Below are 24,059 nucleotides of genomic sequence, written 5' to 3'. Positions count from 1 at the left end.
GTTGCTCCTAGCCACTAGTACTGCGTAAGGGCATGTGGCCCATTGGCGATCGTCCCATAAGATCGTAATGGTGCTCCACTGATTAACTCGAAGCTGCAGGTGTCGAGTGAAAAAGCCATCTGCAGGAGCGGCGTACAAATGGCAGCGGCAAAAGGGGAGGAGATACCTGTCACCCAAAAGAAAAAAATAATAGCATGGGCATCCGAACTTCATATGAATTACTCAGTTCATTCAACACACTAAATATACAACCATATGCATGCTAGCACACTCAAAAGGATTAATGTCACCAAAAAATCACTTGCGAATCATAACGACATAAATCGAGCTCAATACACTATTACTAACGAGTGTATGTGTGCATGCGTCTGTCAAAACAGAATCCATTAGATGTGATTAGTAACGTGCACAGACACAAGTGTTTGAAGGCGCGTCGAGACAGGGAGGGTTCAACAAGGGCAGACAGATGATGGACCCACTATGGCAGCTTTGCATCACATAGCGCAGGGGAAGGGGATAGATATCAAAAAGCCATGCACATGACAAACTCTCAATTAAATCATCTGTCCATGCATCCATTCATCATTCCCTCATCCCGGAATAGAAACGCCTGAATATTTACTCACATTACATTTGAAATTTCCATTGAGTCTGTGCGGAATGCAGTCTGCAAAATCCACTGTGCTCCTGCCCGGTTCACTAGTGTAGTGAAGTAACATGTATTTGGGGACGTCCTGCCTCATCGTCCACTACGCTATTGCGCATCCCATTCAATTCACATCAATCATTGCATTCTCGTCATGGGCCCTGTCCCAAGGACATTCAACAATAGAACGTTACATTTCCAGTCAGACCTGCGGGCGTCTCCTCGCCGCTAGTTGAAAAGCAAAAGCGCTGTCCTTCGAATTCCTCATTTGCAACATCACGTCGAAAAGGCATCTGTGAACGCTTGGATTCACAAATACATCTATGTAGTGCGGCTGTGTGTGAAAATGGCAACTGGCTTCAATCACTAATGCGACTCCCCGCCCGTCGGTGAACGTCGGTACAGTGCTGCATGAGGGTCCACCGTTGATCGAGTACTACATTCCACTGACCCTTCACAAGTTTGTCCGCGACTGCAAAAATAGTATGTGAAACAATGGGACCATAGCAGAATCAACATATTAACCAATATTTCACTGCCATCGGGATCACATACATGATTGTAATTGCAAGATGCCATGCGTCAAATAGCAGCGTTGTGTGCGGGACGTGCTCGCCCAAAAGTAATTGCAGCTGGCACAGGTGAAATGAATCACCACAGGTGGAGGCTATACAGCCTGAAAACACATAAATTGCATCCCCAAACCCCTCCCACAACCACACCCACTCCCAAATGCTACCGACAGGACTAGCGATGTTGGGCCTGGGGGACCTGATAGCACTGCAAGTACTCCAACTTCAAGAAGAAGACGAACAACAACGACTGCAACAACCGGCCGCACAGAGGAGACGCAGGAGGAGGAGGAGGAGGAGGGCAAGGCAGGGGCAGCAAGGCCCACCAGCACAGCCACTACCACCACGCAGGCATCCCGCAATCCCACGCCTCCGTGCCAATCCGTTCAACCTCACTGCTGAGCAGAACCACACCCTCTACCGTTTGGACCGGGACACCATAACCGCCATTGTCGACATGACGCACGCTGACCTTGTCAGCATGATAGATAGCCCAACCGCCATCCCACCCCTACTGAAGGTGGTGTCTGTACTCCACTTCCTGGCCACAGGCACCTACCAGCACACAGTCGGACAGTTGCATGGCATTTCACAGCCACTATTGTCACGGACACTATTCCAAGTGCTTGATGCCCTCCTGAAGCACGCAGACGACTACATCTGTTTACCACGCTCGGAGCAGGAGCTCACAAACGCAAAAGTGGGATTCCATGCACTTGGCGGCATACCGGGTTGCATTGGTGCCATCGACTGCACCCATGCGGAATTGGTTGTCCCACATGCCATGGAGGTCCAGTACCGCAACCGGAAACAATATCATTCTATCAATGTACAAATGGTGTGTGACTCCAACAGGATCTTTACACATTGTTGTGCCCGATTTCCAGGATCAACCCATGACTCTATGGTCTTGAGGAACTCTACAGTACCACGCTACATGGAGCGACACGGAGGGCACCGATCCTGGCTACTCGGTGAGTCTCATTTAATGCATGTGAATGTGGGGTAGGTGATGCGTCAATGACGTGGCAGGAAGGGGGGGGGGATGCGTATGTAGCAATGTTATTCCACAAACATCCTTCTTTGTCCACATACAGGTGATGCCGGGTATCCACTGAAGAGATGGCTCCTTACACCAATCCGGAACCCACAGAACCAGCATGAGGAGGACTACAACCATGCCCACTCACGTACCCGTGTAGTCATAGAACAGGCATTCGGCCTACTGAAGGCTCGTTTCCGCTGCCTCAGCAGGTCTGGCGGGGCACTCCTGTACCGCCATGAGAAGGTTGCAAAGATGGTCATGGCATGTGTAATGCTACACAACATGTGCGTACGTAGAAATGTGGCCATGCCCCCTGACGCAGAACTGCAAGCACCTGAAGATGGTCATGAATGAGGGTGGGGATGTTGCAGCACCTCAAGGAGTCCGCGAGGCACAGGAGGCCCGTGAGATTCGTCAGAATATCATAGATGCATGCTTCTAGTACTCACGCCTGGTGGCTGTTACATGGACACGGGACTTGTGGCACTGTGTGTGTCGGGAACATGCACAATGTGGCCTGTACGCCAAGAAAGGCCTCGTACACAAAGATCAATGTCCACACATCTCATTGGATTAATGTGCTTATATGTATTGCAAATGTGAAATGGTATTACACACCCAATCGACCCGCCACCCGGAAGAACCCTCCACACCCCCTCCACCCTCCTACCTCCCCCCAGAACACCAGTGTCCAGAGATGCTCATTGTCATTGGTCAGACGCTATTGCAAGCCCCCTCTCCGGGTATCAGGGGCACCCCTGCCTGTGGAGCGCAGGTTCCTCCCAGATCTGCGTTGGGGGCTGCCCTGGACGGAACTTGCAACGGATGATGTCTCTGCCTGCTCACGTCCATGCATGTCCCTAAGGGTTTGTGAGAGCTCAGTGAGCACACGGCGCACAGCGGCAAGTTTAACACATACATCTTTGGACGTCGCATGCAGTTCCCCCCTCAGGCTCTCGGTGCTTCTCTCCATTTGTCCCCTCAGGCTCTCGGTGCTTCTCTCCATTTGTCCCCTCAGGCTCTCGGTGCTTCTCTCCATTTGTCCCCTCAGGCTCTCGGTGCTTCCCTCAATTTGTGCCTTTAGTGTCTCTGTACTTCGCTCCATTTCTGCCCTAAGTGTCTCAGTAGATGTTTCAATGGCTGCCTTAGAACCCCCACATTCATCAGCATGCTCCTTGAGGAGCGTGGCCAGTTGCTGCTGTTGCACTATCATCTGCTCGAGGGACTGTTGCCTCTGCTGGGCCATGCCCATTTCCGGTGGTGTCACAGAGGGGCTGATCACCTCATGTTGCCTTGCCACAGGCCTTGTGGGGGTTGGCCAGTCGTCGTCTTGTGGGTGCCCCTGCGTGGTGTCCTCATGGTGTACGGGATGAAACATACAGGGGGATTGGGACAGGTCATGGATGGATCCTACATCTACAGCACCGTTTTCTGTGTCGGAGCATGCTGGCATGAAAGCAGTGTCACCTATGGTGCTGCTGCCACCAGAAGCAGTGCCTTCTGTGGCATCCATTGGGGGGACCTGTGGTGCTGCTGTTGTGGACATGCTGGCTGCTGGGGTGCCTGTTGATGTCCCCTCCAGTGTGCTGCCACTCGATTCGTGCTGCTGACGTGTCTTGATCCGTGCAGCTGAGGTGGAGGGTCTTTGGCTGTTGGTCTTGGCCCTCTTTGCAGGTGTGCTGGTAGGGGTGTCCTGAAGCTCGTCGTTTGATTCGGTCCCTGTGGTGGAGTAAAGGAGGGCAAGCGTTATTTATGGGTCTGTTGTAATTGGAATGGCAATGTATCACATGCATTGGGGTGGTACCTGAGGGTGATTTGGGTCAGGGCCTTGGGAGGTCTCATTTTCGTGTGGATTGAGGGTGCAGTTATTTTGCAGCCTGCAGTTAGGGTGTGCATGCTGCACATGCAGAGGGTGTTTTTAGGATTTTTACTTATTTATGTATTTAATCTGACTTTACAGGGCGCTATCATGGCAATGTATGTGGACGTTCTCCTGGACATGTGTTTCTATTGCACTATGGGGACACATGGTGCTTCACATGATTGGACTTTGTGGATTTAGCGTTGTTTAATTTGGCCCACCTACCTGACTCTTCGGATGTCTGCACTCCTTTCTCCATCCCTCCGACTCCCTCTATGCTCTCCATTCCAATGGTGGAGGCACAGATTTCTTCCCAGGGGGTCAACTTGATGGGTGAATCAGATCCTCCCCCGGTAGCTGTGGCAATGTTGCGGTTGGCTGAAAGTATGCTCCGGACGCGTATCCGCAAGTCGTCCCATCGCTTCCTGCATTGCTGTGGGTTGCGGGGTGCGGTCCCCACCGCACTTACCCGCTGTGCCACCAGGGCCCATATGTCCTTCTTGTTCGCAAGTGCCGTCCTGGTCATTTGCGTCGAGAAGACGACGGCAGCGTTCTCCTGGAGGGTCTCTGTGAGCACGGTGAGTTCCTCATGGGAGAAGTGGACCTGCCGCTTGCGATCGCACGCTTTTTTAGCAACTTTTCCCATTTTTCTTTTTTATTATGGGGTGGCTAACGGGTTGGGATGTGTCTCAGGGTCGGTTTTTTATGGTTGTGTTGGGATTCTGATTTTATAGGTGTACGGCGTCCTGTTTCCCGTTCCGGCCCCATGTTTTTACTTTCGTTTCCGTATATTTACGGTGACCGTAATTTGAGCTGACCGCTCATTACGGTGACCGCTAAAATGGGTGGCGGAATTGCACCTAGGGCGCCGTACGACGGCGGAATGGGCCGTTTTGGGGTCATTTCCGCATCGCGGACTTTGCACTTCCGCCATGGCGTGGTGCTCGTGCCCGATGGGTCGGAATTGGCCGCACTTTGCTCCATCGTGCAATGGCGGAAACGCTATTTACGCTATGGCGGTCATGTCAGTTACTTTCCGCCAGGGTCGTAATGAGGGCCATTGTCTTGACCGCTGCCAAGCTACCTTGATTGGTCTGGCTTGTCCAGAAGGTTACCCTATTCCAAGAAACTAGGCTGGCCTTCTGAACCTCTGCCCACCAGGTCAGAGTTCAGAAATCCTTCTTAACACGGTGTCCCAACCACAGACTCCGAACTGTCCAAATTCCAAAAACTGTCAGTGTATCATCCCAAGGGATCCTAGATGTCATCCGCCTTGGGGGATAGGCTTGGACCGTGTGAAGCCCATCACGCCATCTTTTATTCTGTTCTTTGAGATTATTTTAGATGCCATACTTTCCGGTGCCTAAGTGCTGAGCTCTGGTATCACTCGGCGCCTGCTTTTCAGGAGTGTGCGGTTAGCTTGTTGAAATTACGACCCCTTTGAACCTTAGACCATGCTGGCCCCTTGCCTTCGTTGGAGGGTCTTCGGTGTCGGTGAGAGCGTCCCACAGAGAACTACCCCTCTCCCCTGGTGAGGAGGTCTTTAGTATTGCTTCTGCATCTTCCAAGCATGCAATTGAACCGGCGACCTCCTTATATGAGAATTGCACAGCTGTGGGAAATAGCCAGCGGTACCTGAACTTCTGATCCCAAAGGAAGAGTGTCGAAGAGATCTCCCCTTTTGCATAGTAGCCATCGCCAGGTCTTGATAGATCTGTAGGGGAGAGCCTTGAAATGAGAATTCATCCTGAGAGCGGCCCGTCGAGAGGATCTCCTGCTTCGTAGTGTAGAAATAGACCCTGGTAATGACGTCTGGCGGGTTTTCCGGGTCTAGACCCCTTCAGGTGCGCAATCTGTGGGTGCGGTCAAGCTGCAATTGAGATTTCTATAGGTGTGGGAGAAGGGATTGGAACAACTCCCCTATGTATTCTGACAGATCAGTCTTGGACTGATGCCGGAATTCCTCTAATCCGGAGGTTATTTCTCCGAGCCCTGTTTTCCAGATCCTCCTGTTTATACTCCAGGAACTCATTTTGGTTCATCAGGGTACGGTCCTTTTGTTGGACTTCCAGCAGAGAAGGCCGCCTGCTCATGTAATTGATCCTCCAGGTCCCCCAGTCTCTGCTCCAACTCTGTGACTCTTTGGTCTGTATGTTCAATTTTAGATGTTAGCTCTGTCGTAGAACTGCAACATTCTGCCTTGATATCGAGCATAAATGCCTGAATGTCATCCTTAGTGGCTAGTTCCGCTGAAGGACCTGGTGATGCCTGAGGCGGGGATTTCCCTGCTGTCTCCTGTCTCTTCCCTTTCTCAGCCAGGAGCAGCATGGTGTTGATGTCCCTGCTTTTCTTGGCTTTAGGATGCTTGGACATCTTAGCGAGCTATCTCGGGACCGCACTAGGGTGCAGAGCTCGTAGATGGGTGTTTCTGTGAGACGATGTGCCAGGGAGGCGCTTGGACAGTGAGGATATGTTTCCTAGAGCTCTTCTACCTTTTTGCACCAGTCCGGGCTATCTACTGTAGGACAGTTGCTCAGCAACTTGCCAGGTCTATGAATGCCTCCTCTCCCCAGTGAGCCACAGAACAGGCGAGCTGAAAGCCGGGTTCCCGGGGACTGGCTGTCTCCACTCCACACTACTCTTCACCTGAAGGCAGAGAATATGGCCTCTCTGGTCAGCTAGTTATAGTAGAGGGGATGGACATTAGTTCATCTACTGATTTGCCGGTGGAAATGTCCTCTAGACTGGGGTGTACCTGATGTCTGCCCCAGGTAGCTGTAGTCCTTATTATCCCCCACTCGCTGCACAGCTGTCTTTACCCAGTGTCAATGCCAGTGTGTTCACCCCCTACAGAGGGGGGCCGTAGGCTTCAGCACCAACACGCACATGTTGGGGCTGTGAGGGCCGCCCAGCGTGTTGTTGAGGATTAGTGCAGGAGAGTCAGCCAGGCTGTGGGCGGGACAATGGCTCTGGCATTGGGCTGCTGCGGAGGGCCGCAAGGGGGGCAGCCGTCGGGATGAAGTCGGTAGGTAAGACTGAGTTTGTTCAGGGAGCCAGGCGCTTGCCGTGCTGGATGCCGCGGGGGCAGGGAGGGGCTGTGGCCGCTCGCAGGCTTACTTCATGGATGTCGGAACGCTTCTCCTGCAGTCCGCTGCCACATACGTGGGCTGTACTTCTGCGTGCTCTCACTGAAATTGGATGTGCCGGGCGGGCTTGTGGGGATGCCCTGAGCTGGCTGCCAAGTCTTCCGAAATTGAACGCACAAGAATGGGGGTCTGCCCGGGTGGAAACGGATCATAGTGGGCCAGGAGTGTCAAGTACGGCCTCTCTGCCGCGGCCCTTTTGCCTCTTGGAGGGACGCTGCGTACTGCTAGATTCCTCCTCTCCTTCCCTCTGGGTAGATTCCGGGCTGCCCGTTGCTGGGATTTGGTGCATTCGGCGCCCCTCACCTTCCGGTCTCAATAAAAGCACATAGGCGCTTCGGTGCGCTTAAAGAAACGCTAATTATTTAAGTTTAGCTGGGCTTCACACGGAGGCCATCATCGGAGCTGCCACATCGGTGGCGCTGCTGGCCACACCCCTCAAGCCAGCTTGGTTTGGAGTTATTTTCCTTCTTATCATGGCGTACCTTTTTACTAGCTGATTGCTAACATTTTCGAGTATCTTGGACTCCATATTGGGAGTTAAGTGACTTCACACAGCACGATTGTGAAAGTGGTCCTCCAGGTGCTTGTCCTAGACCCCATTCCTGTGGTAGCTGGCGATTGAAACCCACCCAGCAATCTAAGACTACACCGGCACCGTATGTGGCATTAATATGTATTGATTATGTTTCTTTAATACATTTTAGGCATTAGATGTTGGCACTGTGCCTCCGTTTCATGTAACTCCAGTGTTGGTTATTCTTTATAGAGAGCATTTAATCATTTAGAAAACACCTAATGTGGAGCATACATGTCATAGTGCCTTATCAGCATTGAGTTTATAATGTCTAAACTACTTTTCTTGTTTTTGTCAGTCAGTCTCAAGGCCAGACTGAATCTACCCAGAGAAGAATCAGTAATATAGAGGTTGGTTCACCATCCTTGATGTTGCGCAGTAAAGTGAAGGAGAAGCTTCGGCGATCGAGTAGACTGGTAAGAAAAATGAAATATTCTCCTTGCTCAGTCATTGCCCTTAAGTGATTGTAAATAGTTGGTGTTAAGACAGTGTATTGTATGTGTTTTGGCACATAGCACTGCTTCTGTCCATGAGCTCTCGTGGTTGATTGCGTTTTAACCTCTGAAAGTTCTGAGTTATTGTTGGTCAAATTATTGAGCTGTGGCTATTCTGCACATTTAGTTGTCTCTGCGAGGGATCATGTGCAGGACCAATCCTGACGGGTCTTGTTGTATTACACACCCTCAAAAACATCACCGTATGTAGTATTTTGTATTACTTTTGCCCTTGTGGGCCCAGGAGCTAAGTAATATTGTAACATTTTCGTGGGAGATTTTACACATGGATCCTCCCATGATTGCATATAAAAGACAGAAAAACATTTGTGATATGGTTGTGTTTTGCAGATATGGGCAATAGGAAATTACTCAAACATTATTAAAGATATCTAAGAAAGGGACTTTCCTTTGTCTTAATTGTGCGAATTGTACACACGCTATCAAGGGTACACATTTTACTCATCTGTGTACAGGTAAGATGAATTATTTAAAACATGTATATAGCATTATGGTTTACATTTAACCTTTTACACATACAAAACATTTCATAAATATAAAAACAAGTAAATTGCAACCTTTCCAAATTAAATATCCATAACAAAATCAAGCATTTAAGTAAATATCTACTACTAAAATAGTATACAATCTACACAATGCAACTCACTAATGTATGCAACCTTAACAAAAACAAATGAATCTAAAAATATTTACTAGGGCGTATACACCAGAATCTTTTATTTTTATTGTTGGATTTATGGTTTACAGCAAACCTTACACAACATAGAACAATTTGCAAATTAGACTTCAGTCCATACATAAAAACATAAAATCATACATTATCAGTCAACTGATCTAAAATAATGTTAAAAAAATTATTCAAAGGTCAAATCAATGAAACAATCGTCCCGCACATTAACCTACATCAGAATAGATTTATCGAGGAATCTGAATTGTCACCACCTTTGCCCTTAAAACAGGACGACCTAGTAGTAACAAAAAACGGACAGACAGTAACCCAATGTTTTAGAGTTTCTGTTGTATCAACATCTCTACAAAATCTGCAGTATAATTGCCAGGCAATTGCGTAACATGAACTTGAATGGTACTGATTCAGCCTGAAACGCAGATAATTAGCACATGCTTTATCACATGGAAAGACTTCTAGATACTGTGGAATACACTCTTGTAAACTGAGAATATTCCATGTGTGTAGCATAGGGGCCAATTAAATCTACTGTTTCAGCCCAATCAGACCTTCACAAGCTTCTTTTTACAACTCCTGGTCGCTGTATTAAATCCAGCTCTGACACCCCAATTGGGAGTAATATGCCTTGCATCCTGATGTTGACAGAGGCAATTGATACCTCCTTCATAACTCTATTTAGATTCACATACAGTGAGTTCTCAAAGGGATCAAGCAGTTTCTTATGGGTCAGTAATTGTTTCCACGCACAACAAGCCTTCAGGGAGGACAGGCATAGTTTGTGTCTAATTACTGCGTTATGGATTGCCAAGGATAAACACAAAACTTCTTTCCACAGTTTACCTTGTATTATATTCAGCGAGTTCCCCAGACCATGCAGGCAGATATCTAAACCATATGAGAGCACTGGTTCTATCTTAACCAGGTAAAAAACGGTCATTTGGTACTATAGCAAACGTACACTGTCTGGCTAGCAAGCATTTCATCTGGGGAGCAGGTTTTCTCATTTTAGCCTAGTGAACGGTCTTGCACTGAAATCTTGTTGATAAGGTTAAATCCCAAATAAATCATGGATAGTACCTGTTCTACTCATTCAGAGCCCATCTCCCAGTGCATGACCTTAGGTTTAGAGCCCCCAATGAAAACAACCACCTTGGATTTGGATGCATTTGGGGAGAGATTGTTGGCCAGTGCATACCTAAATAAAAGATTCAACTTACATTGAAGTCCCCTAGCCGTTCTGTCAAAAAGGATGAAATCGTCAGCAAAGGCTAGCCAGTCTAACTTTCCTTGTAATTTCCATGTAATATATATTTCCTTGTAATTATAACTTGATGTATCGATTCTCAATGTGTTAGATGCTTTCCAGCAATGTAACCCAGTTGGAATCCATCTACTGTGCTCCCTGTCACCTAAGCTGTACAATCCTCTTTTTGCTCTTGCGCCCTGCTACCCCTGGGTTAGGTGCGCACTACAAATAAACAAACAAACTAACTTAAAGCTCCCCAACCATGCTGGCGGAATAGATGGCCCCTGCCACAGGCCTTCGACGTCACTTACATACAGGTTAAATAGGATCAGGGCCAATGTACACCCTTGTTTGAGACCCACATGCAAATTGACTGGCCTGGATAGCGACCCCTCTTAGGTCAGGCGTACTTGTAATGTGGTGTCTGTATGAAGGAGAGCAAGTAATTGCACTAACTTTCTTGGGACGTTCATGTTAAGGGGTTTAGACCACAAAGTAGATCTAATCACGCAGTCAAAAGCGCTGGACATATCCAGGGAGGCCAAATAGACAACCCCAGATTGACTATGATGGACATGTGGCGTAAATGTGCCAAGAGAGTGGCATTGAGGGAAGTGCCCAAGTGCTGCCTAAACCCCACCTGCAATCTGCTCAGAAGATTGGACCGTTTGATAAACAAGTTAAGCTCCCTCAGAAGCAGTATGGTGAAGACCTTGCTAGTAGCATCAATGTGGGCAATCGGTCTATAATTATTAGGGCCCCGAGGATCATCCTTTTTTTGAATTTGGATAATGATGGATTATGCCGAGAAGACGGGAATAACGTGGATCAAGTATATTTGATCAAACATAGGTTTCAAAAGCCCTGACCAGATCTGCTGAGCATCCTTCAGAACAAACCGATGAATTCCATCCAGACCCGGTGCACAAGATGGCTTGAGTCTACCTATTGCCCACATTATATCTTCTTTGTCCCAAGGGCATATTCCCAAACTAAACGGTCCCAGGACAGAGTCATCGATATCTTTATAGCAATCCAGCAGAGAATAGTTTTTCGCATAAAACTCTACCCAGGATTGTTCCTCAAACGGAGAGTCTGTGCCCGGCCCGTTTAGGCCCAAGGTGCAATTGATTGTAGCCCAGAACTTATTTTCCCTGCCATTGCAGAGTTGCCGATGCGTGAACTGATGAGTTCGAAGATTCGATTCGATCTTAAGTGATATAACTCAAAATTTATATGCGATTGGCAAATCTTTTTCCTAGCGGTAATATATTCTGCTGGAGACAGTCTCTGCTTCTTCAACATGGCCCGATTTTTCTGTTTGAGGCTCTTTGACTGCAAAATTCTAGTATCTCGTATGTAACTGAGAATCCCTCCGTGAGCAGCGGGATACTCTTGGATGACTGTTTTACACAGTCCATGATAATTTCGTAGGGTGCACTTAGACATGCTACCTCCACGTCAGAGTTGGTAGCTATTATACTCATGTTCGAGAGTAAGTCAGTCGAAAAGTATGTCAATTTTGCCACAGTCTTCCGACTCCATTTAAGGGCAAGCCCTCCCCTAACCACCGAGAGGCCAACACAATCTGGTCTTAGATCAAAGGTGACAACGGGAAGAGTCCGAGAAAATGACAAAAGTAGGGGATCAACCCCGATTTGGGTGATGCGATTCAGGTACCCGCATTTTAGCCTGAGATCGGTTGAAATGTGGAAGTAGTCAATCCTTGACGTACGTTCCCCTCTATGCCATGTATACATGGGCCAATTCTGTGATGGAAGGCACTCCAGATAGGACATGCCCCATTCCCCAAGAAAGCGGTCCCAGCTAACCCACCACTGGACATTGTAATGCAAAGAGGAGGAGATAGCTTTGGCACCATTTTACAGTGATCCCTGCGCTCAATTGGTGTTGATGTCACCCCCGAGGATTATATGGTTGTTGTTACCACCATCAAACCAATCTAGGAAGACGGCACTACAGGGATCCTGTATCGTCGTCAAAAGATCCCTATATGGATTCCAATACATGTTGACCAACAATATCGAAGGCTGGCCGTATCCAAATTGAGCTTTACCGCCAACAGCCATTAATTCTGGAATATCAATCCCATTTTATCCCTAGTTTTTGATCTATAGCCAGTGCTAGGCCCCTCCCTCCCACTAGGCCATCCCAGTTCAGCTTTTACTGCTGGGCTAGTGATGGTGAGAAAGCCCTCCAATTCGAAATGAGTGGTTAGCATAGTTTCCTGCAACATGTAAATGATCCCTCCCAAGAGGGGTTATTAAGGAATTTAAATAAGTTGGTACCTCTACACACATTCCACGAGATCAACTCACCATTAGTGTTGGCAGGGTTGGCCCATGCCCTGTCTGATAAGTTCAAACGTTTTGAGGGCAGCACCGACCCATGACCAATCTTGCCCCTTTCCCAAAAAGTTTGCAATTAGTGGAGCAGCATCCCCGGGGCCCCTGGAGTCATTGGGCCTCATTACAGGTGGGGTGGTCCGGAAATAACAGTGGCGGTAAACCCGCCGCCACTGTTAATTCCGGACCGCCTGATTCCGACTCCTGCAGGCGGGAGGTGATGTTCCCGCCAGGTCTGACCTGGCGGGTTTAACACCGCCCCCACTACCATCACGAGATGGTGCCGGTGTTTCCACTACCCCATTCCCATTGAGTCCATTCCACCGAATTCCGCCTCTGGAATTCCCGGGACACCAGGATCGTAATGCCATGGTATTTCCGGGAGTCACGGAGGCGGAATGGTAATAAGGGTCCGGCGGTAACTAGGCGGTTTTACCGCCTCGGTTACCGCCGGACTCGTAATGAGGCCCATTGTCTTTCACCACCCTCAGGCTGGTAATTTGAAGCCCAGAAATGCCTTGGCATTCTCACTAGTTCTTAATCCTGTTATTTCATGCCCCAAAAATAGGAGCGGAAATAGATGACCATCCGTTGGTTGCCCACAATAGGCAGCAAAATCCCATCAATGCCATCAGATGTAATGGACCTCAATTGCAGAATATTTTGAAAAGTAGCCAGTACTCTGGTCCTATTCATCCTCGATGATTTGTCAGGGAGATTCCTCGCTACCCAACCTAGGATTTTTGAATCGCAACAGTAAGCCACCACCTTCACCTGTTCAGATACGTGCCGTACCGATCTTTCTGATTCAGCTGCCCACACTGATATGGTGGATTGCGGTACTGGGTTTGCCATATCATCCTCTCGAACCTGATTATTAGTATCACTCAATGGAGTGATTGGAGAGGGCCCAGCGACACTACTTGTCTAGTTAATGACCGGGCCAGTACCCCCGCCTACAGCCCCCAACCACTTGGTGGTCTGCGGCACGACGGTCATTTGTGCGTGAGTTGTGCTCATGATCTTACCAAAGGAAGTGATCTTAGTTTGTTTCGTTTGTAGGCGATCAGAAAAACCTACAGTCGACTCCTTTGAAAGTCGTGCAAAGCCTCCTGCTGTGCCACTGCCCTCCCGGACGTAGGGTGAGAAGTCAAGGTTGGTTGTTTGCTGGGACTACGAGTAAATTCGTTCACCAAGGAGACAGCCAGCGAATGTGCTGAATTCCGTCCTGTGGTGTATGGCAGAGTAGATGTGTCAGATATCTCAGTAGTTTTATACACCCTTGCAGTGGTCCTGGGTACAACTTCCGCCTGTTGTCCTGCTTCAGAATCTAGATCTATCAACTCATCTGTCCCAGACAGTTGGTATATGCCTTGTAGGTTACAGTTCCGCACCTTTAACTTAACGGCCTGCATATTTTTAGATTTTTGTAGGTGGTTCTGTTTACTGATGTATTTTTTCCCCCTTGCGATCAGCTGTTTACTGTTCAAATCTTTAGGATTCTCTTGGTTAGCCATTGAACTCAGGTTGTCCAGTGGTAATACCGGAAGTTGGGTCGAAACCTGTGATTTTTCCAAGCCAGCAGCGTCCTCCAAAAGCACTGAGGGGCTGTTAGGTGTGTCATAGAGCAATGAATCATTGAAATCGTCCGTGTTTGATACCTCAACCAATGAAATGCAGGTTGCTGTATCCTTGGGCTCCATCCCCTCACCTGGATTTTTGGATCGTGGCAGCTGAGTTTTGCCCCATTTGGACAATTGGTCAAAGATTGATGTCACCTTTGTGTCCAAATTGATCAGATTTTGTGTGTTCCCCAGTATATAGAGTCTTTAATGAGCCCTGTATCCTCTCTAGGGGGGAACCATCCCCTTGACAAATCATTCCAGAAACGCTGTGCGTTTTGTCAATTCATTAAATGCAGTCTGCTGCCCTGTTAGCACCCCCCCCCCAAATTATCTTGGGTCTCAGACAAGGTCTTTATTGCGAGATTGAGGCTTATGTGCAAATTTGATAATACCGTGTCTTGAAGTGGAAAGACCACAGGGCCGTTTAATAGCAAGCACTCTTCATTTGATGGAGATTTAGGACCTTCCCTACACGCTTGAACCAAGGTCCCTGGAAGACCAGTTGTTCCTCCGTTCAGATTAACAACCCCTCCCCTGCCTGTGAAATTGTAGGGAGGAACCCTTATTCCTGTTGTATGGGCTGTGGATGTCAATAGACACAGAGCGCGTAACCGTACTCTCCTCTATCCTTTTAGAGGTTTCATGATGTGCTTGATCATGCGCAGTGTGGTCTGGACAAGGCATCCTGCTGTTACCTTCTGTGGCATTTTCAACAAGAGTATCCAATTTAATTCCGTCAAGGGGAGCCCCAGCCCCACTTACCATGTCCCCTAAAGAGTTCATACTATCGGGCACCACTTGATCCGGGCCTCCAGGATGATGCATGTGCCCTCTAAGTGCACCTAAGCCTTCCTGGATGGAAACCATCTCCAAATCTGTAATGTCTCTCTGGAGGTCCCTAATTGCGGATAAAACCAAGTGGAAAGAGATCTCCAAAATCGTAGGACCAATGGCCGAACAGCAAAGGACTGGACCCAGGGCCTCGAAGTAGGCTAGTACCCCACTTACGGATTCCCAAATACAAACACCTGTGGGGAACGTAAAGGGAGGGGCAAGGAGATTGGTTTAACGAAACACAAGGGTCCTTTCCCGAAATTGTGTGCTTTGCAATATTCACTGGGGAGTGTCTCATGTCATGATGACCCTGTACGAAGTGCTAGGGGGTAGAGCTGTGAAATCTTATCACCTTCTTAGAAACCATGATCAGGGGAGCGGATGTACACTCCGAGCACCCCACCTCCCCTCACCCTGTCTCCACTCCGTTGTCTTGCCCTTTAGTTGCCAGATTGTTGGTATCTCCCACCCTACCCTCCTGATCGTTTGCATCCCTGCCCAGTCCAAAACCACTCCTCCGATTTGGCATTGTCACAGTTTACACGAAAAATAAAGGCCACTAGGCAATAGGAGCCCTCGCAACCTACACCTCTCAGTATAATGGTTTTGCCTAGGTCAACATGAAGCAAGTCAGCAGATTCAGAATCACCAATACAATCCAACAATTGGTCCAGTGAATGACGGCCCACAGCAGGATTGCGATTCTCCACAACCCCGTTGATCAGCGCAGGGGCACCTGGTCTCGCAATCCCCACTCAAAAAAGAAAAAGAAATCAACAATGGGTCGATGAATCGGTTAATGTGGAAAGTGGATCAATTTCGGGTCAAAGACAATGGTCGGCTCAAAGGCACAAGTACCCGCAGTCACCACCCAAAGCAGGAAAATGAGGTATAATTACAGACAGTAAAAAAGGTATTGCTTTTTTCCCCATGCTCATCAAAAAGGGTTGGCTCAAAGGCACCAGTGCCTGCAGTCACTACCCAGAGCTGGGTAATACCACGCACAACACTGGGACCAGATAATATAATGCACGTTGTACAGTAAGTGCCACTTACTCTACACGTCCTGGGTCGGCTCAAAGGCAAAGAATGCACTCACCGCCCGGAGCAGGATAGTATCGGGCAGAACACCTCTAGAAAAAGACCAGTTCAATTGATGCAAATTATGAAGAGAATGTTAACATATCCGCCCTGCTTCCTAGGTCGGCTAAAAAGGCAGAGATGCTCGCAGTCACTGCCAGAAGCCGAATGTTACAAAGCACAACACAACACAAAAATCGGGGATCGGTTAGTAGTTCAATTAGTGCAAATGCTGCCCTTTCCGCTCCACAACCAGGATCGGCTCAAAGGCACCAGGCCCGCAGTCACCGCCCGAAAGGAAAACAGCAATTTGAGGGATACTCCGAGCTGAGCCAGGGCTTACTGTAATGGAATGCTCTGCGTAGAAAAATAAAACGCTTTCCAAGTAAGTAAAAGGCGTCAAGACGTTAAAGAGTGGCACAAATGTTATGGTACAATGGCATACCGTCATGTAATGATTAGCAAACAGTCGCACAAAAACGATTCTCACTCGGCTCTCGCGCTTGTATAGACGGGCTTATCAGCGCGTGCCTAAAGATGATGTAGTTGAAGGAGTACCTGCCGGCGAATGGCAGACTCGACCAGACACGGATTGCACAGACTGCTGCTCTCCAACTCAACCAACTCCGCTCCACGATCCTGGAGAATTTTATGTGGATAGCTCTGCCTTGTGGAAACAGAGGAAATGGAGAAAGCACTGGGGCAGACTGCTGCTCTCCAACTCAACCAACTCCGCTCTTCTCCGCGGTCCTGGAGGATTGTATAGGGATAGCTCTGCCTTGTGGAAACAGATGAAATAGAGAACGCACTGGGGCAGACTGCAGACTGCTGCTTTCCAACTCGACCAACACCGAAATCACAAGTGGAATTTGCTTCTCTACCATTAATCTTTCTAAAAAGTGTAATCCAAACTATGTACAAATCGGCCAAAAGAGAAAATGCATAATTCATTTAAATGCTTGCATTCTATATAAAGGTGACATAGGGTTTCAACACTGCAAAGGTTGTTGCGTATGTGGCATGTTCTTGGGTGACGAGGGACATTTTCCCAGGCCCCCAAGACTTCTTTCGTTGGCATCAAATTAATTCTAAAATCTTTTTTGTGGATTTTTAACACAATACTGTTAAATCGCTTCTAGGTCCTTTCAACACTCTGGCGCCACTTTCACTGTGTTCATGTGGTTTCACAATCTCTGGTTAAGTTGCATCAGAATACAATGACATCTTGTGACCTGTGCTACCAGAAATAGACACAAATCAAATCACTGACAAATCATGATATGTTTTAATTTAGAATTGTGCCCGTAATCTACAATGTGATTGTTCAAAGGGTTTAATAACGCTTCCAAAGGTCCAGCCCTAAAAGGAGGATTTGGGTCATTGGGTTTCCTAAGGAAAACATCCAAAAGAATGCCATCAGGGCCAGGGGCTCGCAATGACTTGCTGCTAGCAATAATCTTGGTGATGTCCATAGGGCAGCGAGTGTAAGACCATCTGCTCATGGTGTGAATGGTGTGAGGACAGACATTCCCGGTGGAGGAGTCTCCCCCCCCCCCAGCATTTCAGTCACATGCTCAACCCATTCCGGCTCGGTGACACCCAGCAAGTCATGCTCACAGTGTTCACCCAAGGCCAAGTGCCAGAATTGGCACGTGTCATTTACATGAGAAGCATGGCCCAGCCTGCGCCAACGTGAGCATTCCTGGGCATACCAATGTTGTTTGAGCCATTTCCGCTGCTGGAGCTTGGCCCTGTTCAAACGAGAGGCGCAAACTTGAGGGTCCGATTGTATTATTTTCTTCCTCTGCCGAGGAAAAGAAAACAATCTATTTTAGTGTTGTGGGCTTTCATAGGATTTTTCTAGGCCGGGCTACTGAGGAATACAAAAGTAACAAGTCCATTATCTGGGCTACTGTATTTTTTTCAACTCATCTTTTTAAAGTGACTGAGTTTCTTTCCCATGACAAGAGCAGCGTCTGAAGGCAGGGAGCTTTTAGTCTACATGCCTCCCTTCTAGGGTGACATCCTGGCGCTTCCCAGTGGTGACTTGTGGTGGCGCTCTGTAACAGTCACCCACCCTCAGAAGGGCTGCTTAGTCATACCACACGCTTTTGTATACATTACCGGGGGAGAATATATTTCAATATTCTTTTTTTAAATGTTTATGTATTATGGGCAATGAAGTGCTTAATTGTCTTGTGGGTGGGGTTTAAAGGAAGGAAGACGTTTCAGAGACACACTGGTTGTAACCAAGGTGAGAGACTGAGATTGTTAAAGTAGTCACTTGCAGTTAGCAGAGTGTGTCTGAGAGATTTCCACCCACCAGCTACAGGTCGCTCTTTTGGGTAAAAGGACTCCTTGGGTTTACTTTTTGTGGCAGTTATTTCCCCAGCATCACAGTCTATTCCCAACACGTTCTTGGGTTTCTCCTTTGCTCTCAAAGAAATAGCTTTTGCTGGCTTTTCCCTCTTGCTCCCTCTCCAGATCGGTAGCCCAGTCTGTGCCTCCTTCTGTGGGTCTCTGAGCCTTTTAATAATGCTTCGGATTAGTGCGATTAACTAATACCTCTGATTAACCTGTCCTTAACTTTGTTTCTTGATTTATTGTGCTGCATTTCTATGGGTGATTTCCACAATGTGTCATGTCCCCCACTGCCATTGTTCAGTTGTTTTCAATGATTTTCTCGCTCTTTGTAATTGGCCCAGATAATTATCTGCCTGGTGAAATTCAAGGGTTTAAAGCCTCTATCCGCTATTTTGAAGTCATCAAGTGGCCACTGTAAGGGAGGCATGGTATCACAAGTGTGACACAGACACAAAAGGTACAATTTGAAAACCTTTATTGAAGTTTCAATAGGTTGGAGAAACTCCTTCTTTGCCCTATAGCTAGGATGGGAGGAGTCTCGACCATCAAATTATTAATAAAACAGTCCTAGTTGAGTCTGTCAAATCAAAATGGCCTATACTAACAAAAACCTAATGCCTGCTCTATATCTTGTATAAAAAGTGTGAAAAGGAGAATATGTATGCAAAAGAAAGTTAGTGTTCAGATATAAAGAATAAATGTGGCCGAGTCAGCTCTCCTCCCCACGTTGGACAGCACGGAGTAAGGCGGTCCCTGTTGGCAGGATGACACACTTGGGCTCGGGTTCTTAACACAAAGGAGGTTCAAACTGTGGATTGAGGCCCACCTGGCCTTCCAAGTCTGTCTTTAGAAATTCCCAAAACACAGTTCACCAAAAGGTTCACGCCGTTCTCCCTTAGTTGGGCTCAGACCTTTCACAGCAGAATAAAACACTTGTAGGGTTCCCTTCCCCTAACCTATTACACTTCCGGTCTACCTCAGTCGGGCTCGGTTTGTTTCCTGATGTTGAAGACTTTCGAATGTGCAAGATTTTTTTTCTACAGACCTCCGCAGGATCCCTTTGACTTTCCAGCTTTCAACTCACACTCCTATGTTATTTGCCCCAGTGCTTCCTGGACTGGGGAGTGCACTGTTTTGTGCTTCAAAGTTCAATATTCACCTTTTTACTCTCCCCTTTTCTCAGGGTTAATTGTGATCACCTCGCTTTTACAGTTCATTCACTTTATCGCTACAAACTCTTCCCTTTTGCTGAGACCTTTGAGTGGGCTACTTCCTTTCGCCGGACCACTCTGTCACTCAGTATCGCTGACTTTACAGCTATCATTAGGTTCATTTGCAGGTCTGCCTTTCTTCGCATCTCATCCGCACGTGTGCAGCCTTCAATTGTGCGATATAATGTAGCCACTTCATTCTTTCTTTAGCACACACCGGTCTCTCATGTCGCTTGCCAACTCACTGGCTGTGTACGTTTCTTTCTTCTCTTTACTGTCTTCCAGTTTAAAAGTCAAGGTTAGTACCACAGGCTTGGCCTCACCTCCCCAACTCAGCCGTTCACCCGGAAGGGTGTCTGGCATCCTTGAAACACAATGCAGCCTTCTTGTTTGGGATTTGGCCTTCTCCACGTGTCTTTCTCAACCTTTTTGCAGCAGCGACCTCCTGCAGGAAACTCCTGGGGTCATCCACCCGTGGCTCTCGTCCCTTGGTCCGTTGCTCCGCTCTAGTAGGTTCACCTTTGCCCCGGAAGTTCTGTTCTTAATCTTGTTCCACCATCCTCAGAGTGTATCTCTATGTTCCACCTTTTATCCGTGTGAGGAGAGCTAATTGGTATGAGATGTGTGCACTTGGAGTCAAGTGTCTGACTTTGCCTGACCCAATTAGAGGGACATTTCCAATGCGATATGTAAGAGTTAGCATTGTTACTCTATCGGCCTCTTCCTTGGCCCAGTGTTTGTGTGGAAAGGGGGGGGGGGTGTTGGGACATCAGAGAATCCTATGGCATAGGAGGGATCCTGGGTACGGGAAAGGGAGGAATACCGCATCTCGCCATCTGCTGCCTAACCCCCACTTCCCGAAGACCTCTCACCCAGGTGATCCTCCCGCACTGGTCCACCCCCAGGGTCTAGATCCAAAGGCGATGGCCGTGCCCTGAGGGAGGGAGGGGAGAGAGAGGGGGAGAGAGAGAGAGGGAGGGAGAGAGAGATATATCTCTCGATCTCCCTGAAGTCCTCTCACCCAGGTGATCCTCCCGCACTGGTCCACCCCCAGGGTCTAGATCCAAAGGCGATGGCCGTGCCCTGGCCACCAGAGAGAGAGATAGATATATATATATATATATATCTATCTATCTATCTATCTATCTATCCCCGGGGACTAGCAGGTGAGACACCCTTTGGTTTCTCACACCTCTCATCCCTGAATATGTGTTAATCTTTGTGATCCAAGGGAAATGTTGGGCCACTGCTCAACAGACTCTCTCCTCTCACGAGTTACTTGAAGGGAGAGTGCTACTTCTTGAGCAGAGCTATAACTGTTTACTTCACTTTGCATGGATCCTGCTGGAATAATAGTGGTAATGTCCATTTTTACCTCTGTGACAGTAGGAAATATGATGGCCCAGAAGAAGTGGCAGGGTTCCTGGGAATCCCCCCATACACTTCTTCCATGTAGCTCTTGACAGTTTGTGAGCATCTGCGGTCCTCCAAGCCCAGGTTTTCAAGGCTGGCCATCAAATGTGACATTGCTGCAATACTTTTTATTATAATGGGGAAAACGTAGACCTGCAGGCCTACCCTCCCTAACTGCTGTCTATATATCTTTACAGCTAGGGCGATCGTTTGAGATGCAGAAGATGAAGGTAGCATTAGGGAAACCATTACTGCAGGAATCCTGTGTCTCACCTAGTGTCCCAACCTGGTGGGAAAGTGCAGCATCGGATACTCAACGAGTTCTCAAGAGAGATTAGAAAGAAAAAATGTGACCCGCAGACGCATGGCACTGCAAACCCACTAGGACTCTGCAAAACACTTACCAAACTCAGCAGGATCATGAAAGGCCTAGCGAGTACATACCTGTAGCAGACAACAGTGTCAAAGGAGCTGCCAAGGAGGTCAGAGACCGAAGCTGAGCCAAAAACAATCTCCAAGTCTTTCAAAGGTTTGCGTAGCCATGGACCAAAAACAGTTTGGATTAATTGTTTCCTGGGGGCCAATAAGCCTTTCAGAGGGTTCCATGCAAAGACCCAAGCAATCAGGTGGACCTCAGGAGAGATTAGTCTGACAGTACAATGATCTACAAAAAGAGAAAGATGAATACAAGGGAAAGGGAAGTGTTCCCAGATTCAGCATCTCACAATGATTCAGGGAGAGCAATCCAACCACAGAGATTGAGGTGGAGAATCATAGACCCCTACAACAGAGGCAGATTTTTGTTGTGAAAAGGACTAGAAAGCTTGGCAGGCGCACCTAGTTGTGAAGATGGCGATTGCTGATGAGTGATTAAACGTGGGCTTCTGTAACATTGTGAAAGGGGCACTATACCCCTTACAGAGTGAAGAGTGCACGATATAATTTATGGAGGACTGGACACTGCATGCTTGGAGCAGAACAAATGTGACCAATGACTATCCCCCTGCTTTGGATTACAAATGGCAAACTGAGTGCTATCACCCTTATTTGGTGAAAGGGACATAGAAGCAAGCTGAACATAATGCCCCATGAGTCTGTGTAGAGGATTCAGATCCTGAGGGAAATTGTATCTATTTTTGTAATACATCATTAATAAAAAATATATTACAAAGTAGTGGCTGTATTATTATTTATGGCCAAAATTAAATGACAAAGTTAGTAAACAATAAGCAATTTGGCATTCAAATTATACAAATCATAAACATAAGTCCTATATCCAACCAACAGCGGACATGTGTCCCATATACAGCCAACAGCTCATATGTGTTTCGACCTGTGGTCTTTCTCAAGGCTGATACATAAGCATTCCAATTTAAGTTGAACATATTACAGAAAAAAAACAAAAAAATGATGAAAAACGGGGAAGGGAGACAAGGCTAGTACAAACGGAAAAAAGAAAACAAAAGCGGGATTAAGAGCCAATCGGTTACCATCATTATGTATTAGCAGAGTCCATATCAGCTGAACAAATAACCATTACTAATTTGGTGACTAACCTATCTAATAGACAACTCGCTCCAGTTGAGAGGTCAGTACTAAATAAGGGATTGTCTTTTGCACCCACAATAGGGATGAATGTCATTGATTTCCAAATTGACTTATTCAAATTTGTGGGAAAACTAAAACTTAAAAATAAAATCTAAATCCGGTTAGGATATATCCACCCCAGGAACAACCAAGACCACTTAGTCAATTCACAAGTGTCAATCAAGAGGATATTTGATTAGATCTGGAAGTGCACCCTAGGAATTAAAAGGGGCACAAGCTTAGACCAAAATCGAAATGTACATCATCCCAAACATCTATAGAAAGTGTATTAGAAACCTTTCATATGGCATTAACAATTGACATACATCAACATTGAGACACATTTAAGAAGGGCACACGTAAAGCATGTCCCAACCTAACTAGACCAGAGCAACTGGCTCTGGAATCACTATTTAATGACAACATTAATAGTGATAAAAGAAGCCGACGAGGGCGAGAATGTAGTTATACTTAATTGGGAAGACTGCATCAGCATGGGTATATATCTCCTTGCTTCACAAGGATGTTACAAGACACTTGTTTCAAATCCTACCAGAGAAGTAGTTCAGGAGTTGCAAAGATTGATACTCAAGTGGCATGGAAAGGGACTTCTCACGGATGACTAAAAACTGTTTCTAAACATAGCTGAACCCAACATGCCAACTATATATTTTTCGAATGGCTTGTTTCCTCCCACGTATTCCTCATCTTTTGACATGTATTGTCCAGCTACAGGTGCTTCGGATTTTATTTTTTTCGGCAGGTGGCGCTATGCGTCGATGTCCCTATGATGGCCTCCGTCGAGGATGATGTCATTGAAGGCATATATCGCACGCGCAGCGCCCGTTGGCTTCAGTTCTGTTTTTCTGCGACAGCGATAGCTTCGAAAAAGTATGGCTCGTTTCTTCACTCTTGTGATGACTTCGCTATTTCAAGATCGAGATGTCTTCATCATTGACACCGACGACTTCGAAGTTCGGTTTCAAAAAGTGTCGGGTTGCGGGTCGAAAATGTCTCTGACCGATCCCCGCCAAATCTGTTTGTGGTGCCTCTGGCCGACCATGACACTGCCGACTGCCTATGACAGGAAAGGCCTTGAAGGAGCAGAAGGGAAAGCTGAAGGTAGGCCGAATCCCTAAATCTCCTACTCGGACTGTGAAACCTTCGACTGACGAGTGGAGAGGCGACTCTCCTCGGAGGAAGAAGGCCAGGCGGTCGAGATAGGAGTGGCTCACACCACTCTTCATCCTCAAAGAAATCGAAGAGAAGGCACCGTAGGTCGCCTT

At 47.3% G+C, this 24,059-nt stretch overlaps 1 protein-coding gene across 6 annotated transcripts in view; it reads left to right on the top strand.

Annotated features, from left to right (window-relative positions):
* CENPT (centromere protein T) overlaps nt 1-24,059 on the top strand; it is a 1,770,416-nt gene that overhangs the window by 113,107 nt on the left and 1,633,250 nt on the right. For all 6 annotated transcript variants that reach the window (XM_069655330.1, XM_069655348.1, XM_069655339.1 and 3 more), the window contains exon 3: nt 8,143-8,260. In XM_069655330.1, the coding sequence (XP_069511431.1) occupies nt 8,143-8,260 (118 nt within the window). The remainder of the gene's footprint in view (nt 1-8,142; nt 8,261-24,059) is intronic.

The sequence above is a fragment of the Ambystoma mexicanum genome, chromosome 1p (genome assembly GCF_040938575.1).
Source record: "Ambystoma mexicanum isolate Mex_15411 chromosome 1p, UKY_AmexF1_1, whole genome shotgun sequence".
Classification (NCBI taxonomy): Eukaryota; Metazoa; Chordata; class Amphibia; order Caudata; family Ambystomatidae; genus Ambystoma; species Ambystoma mexicanum.
Note: the sequence above shows the minus strand (reverse complement) of the source record. Positions and strands in the feature narration are given on the sequence as shown.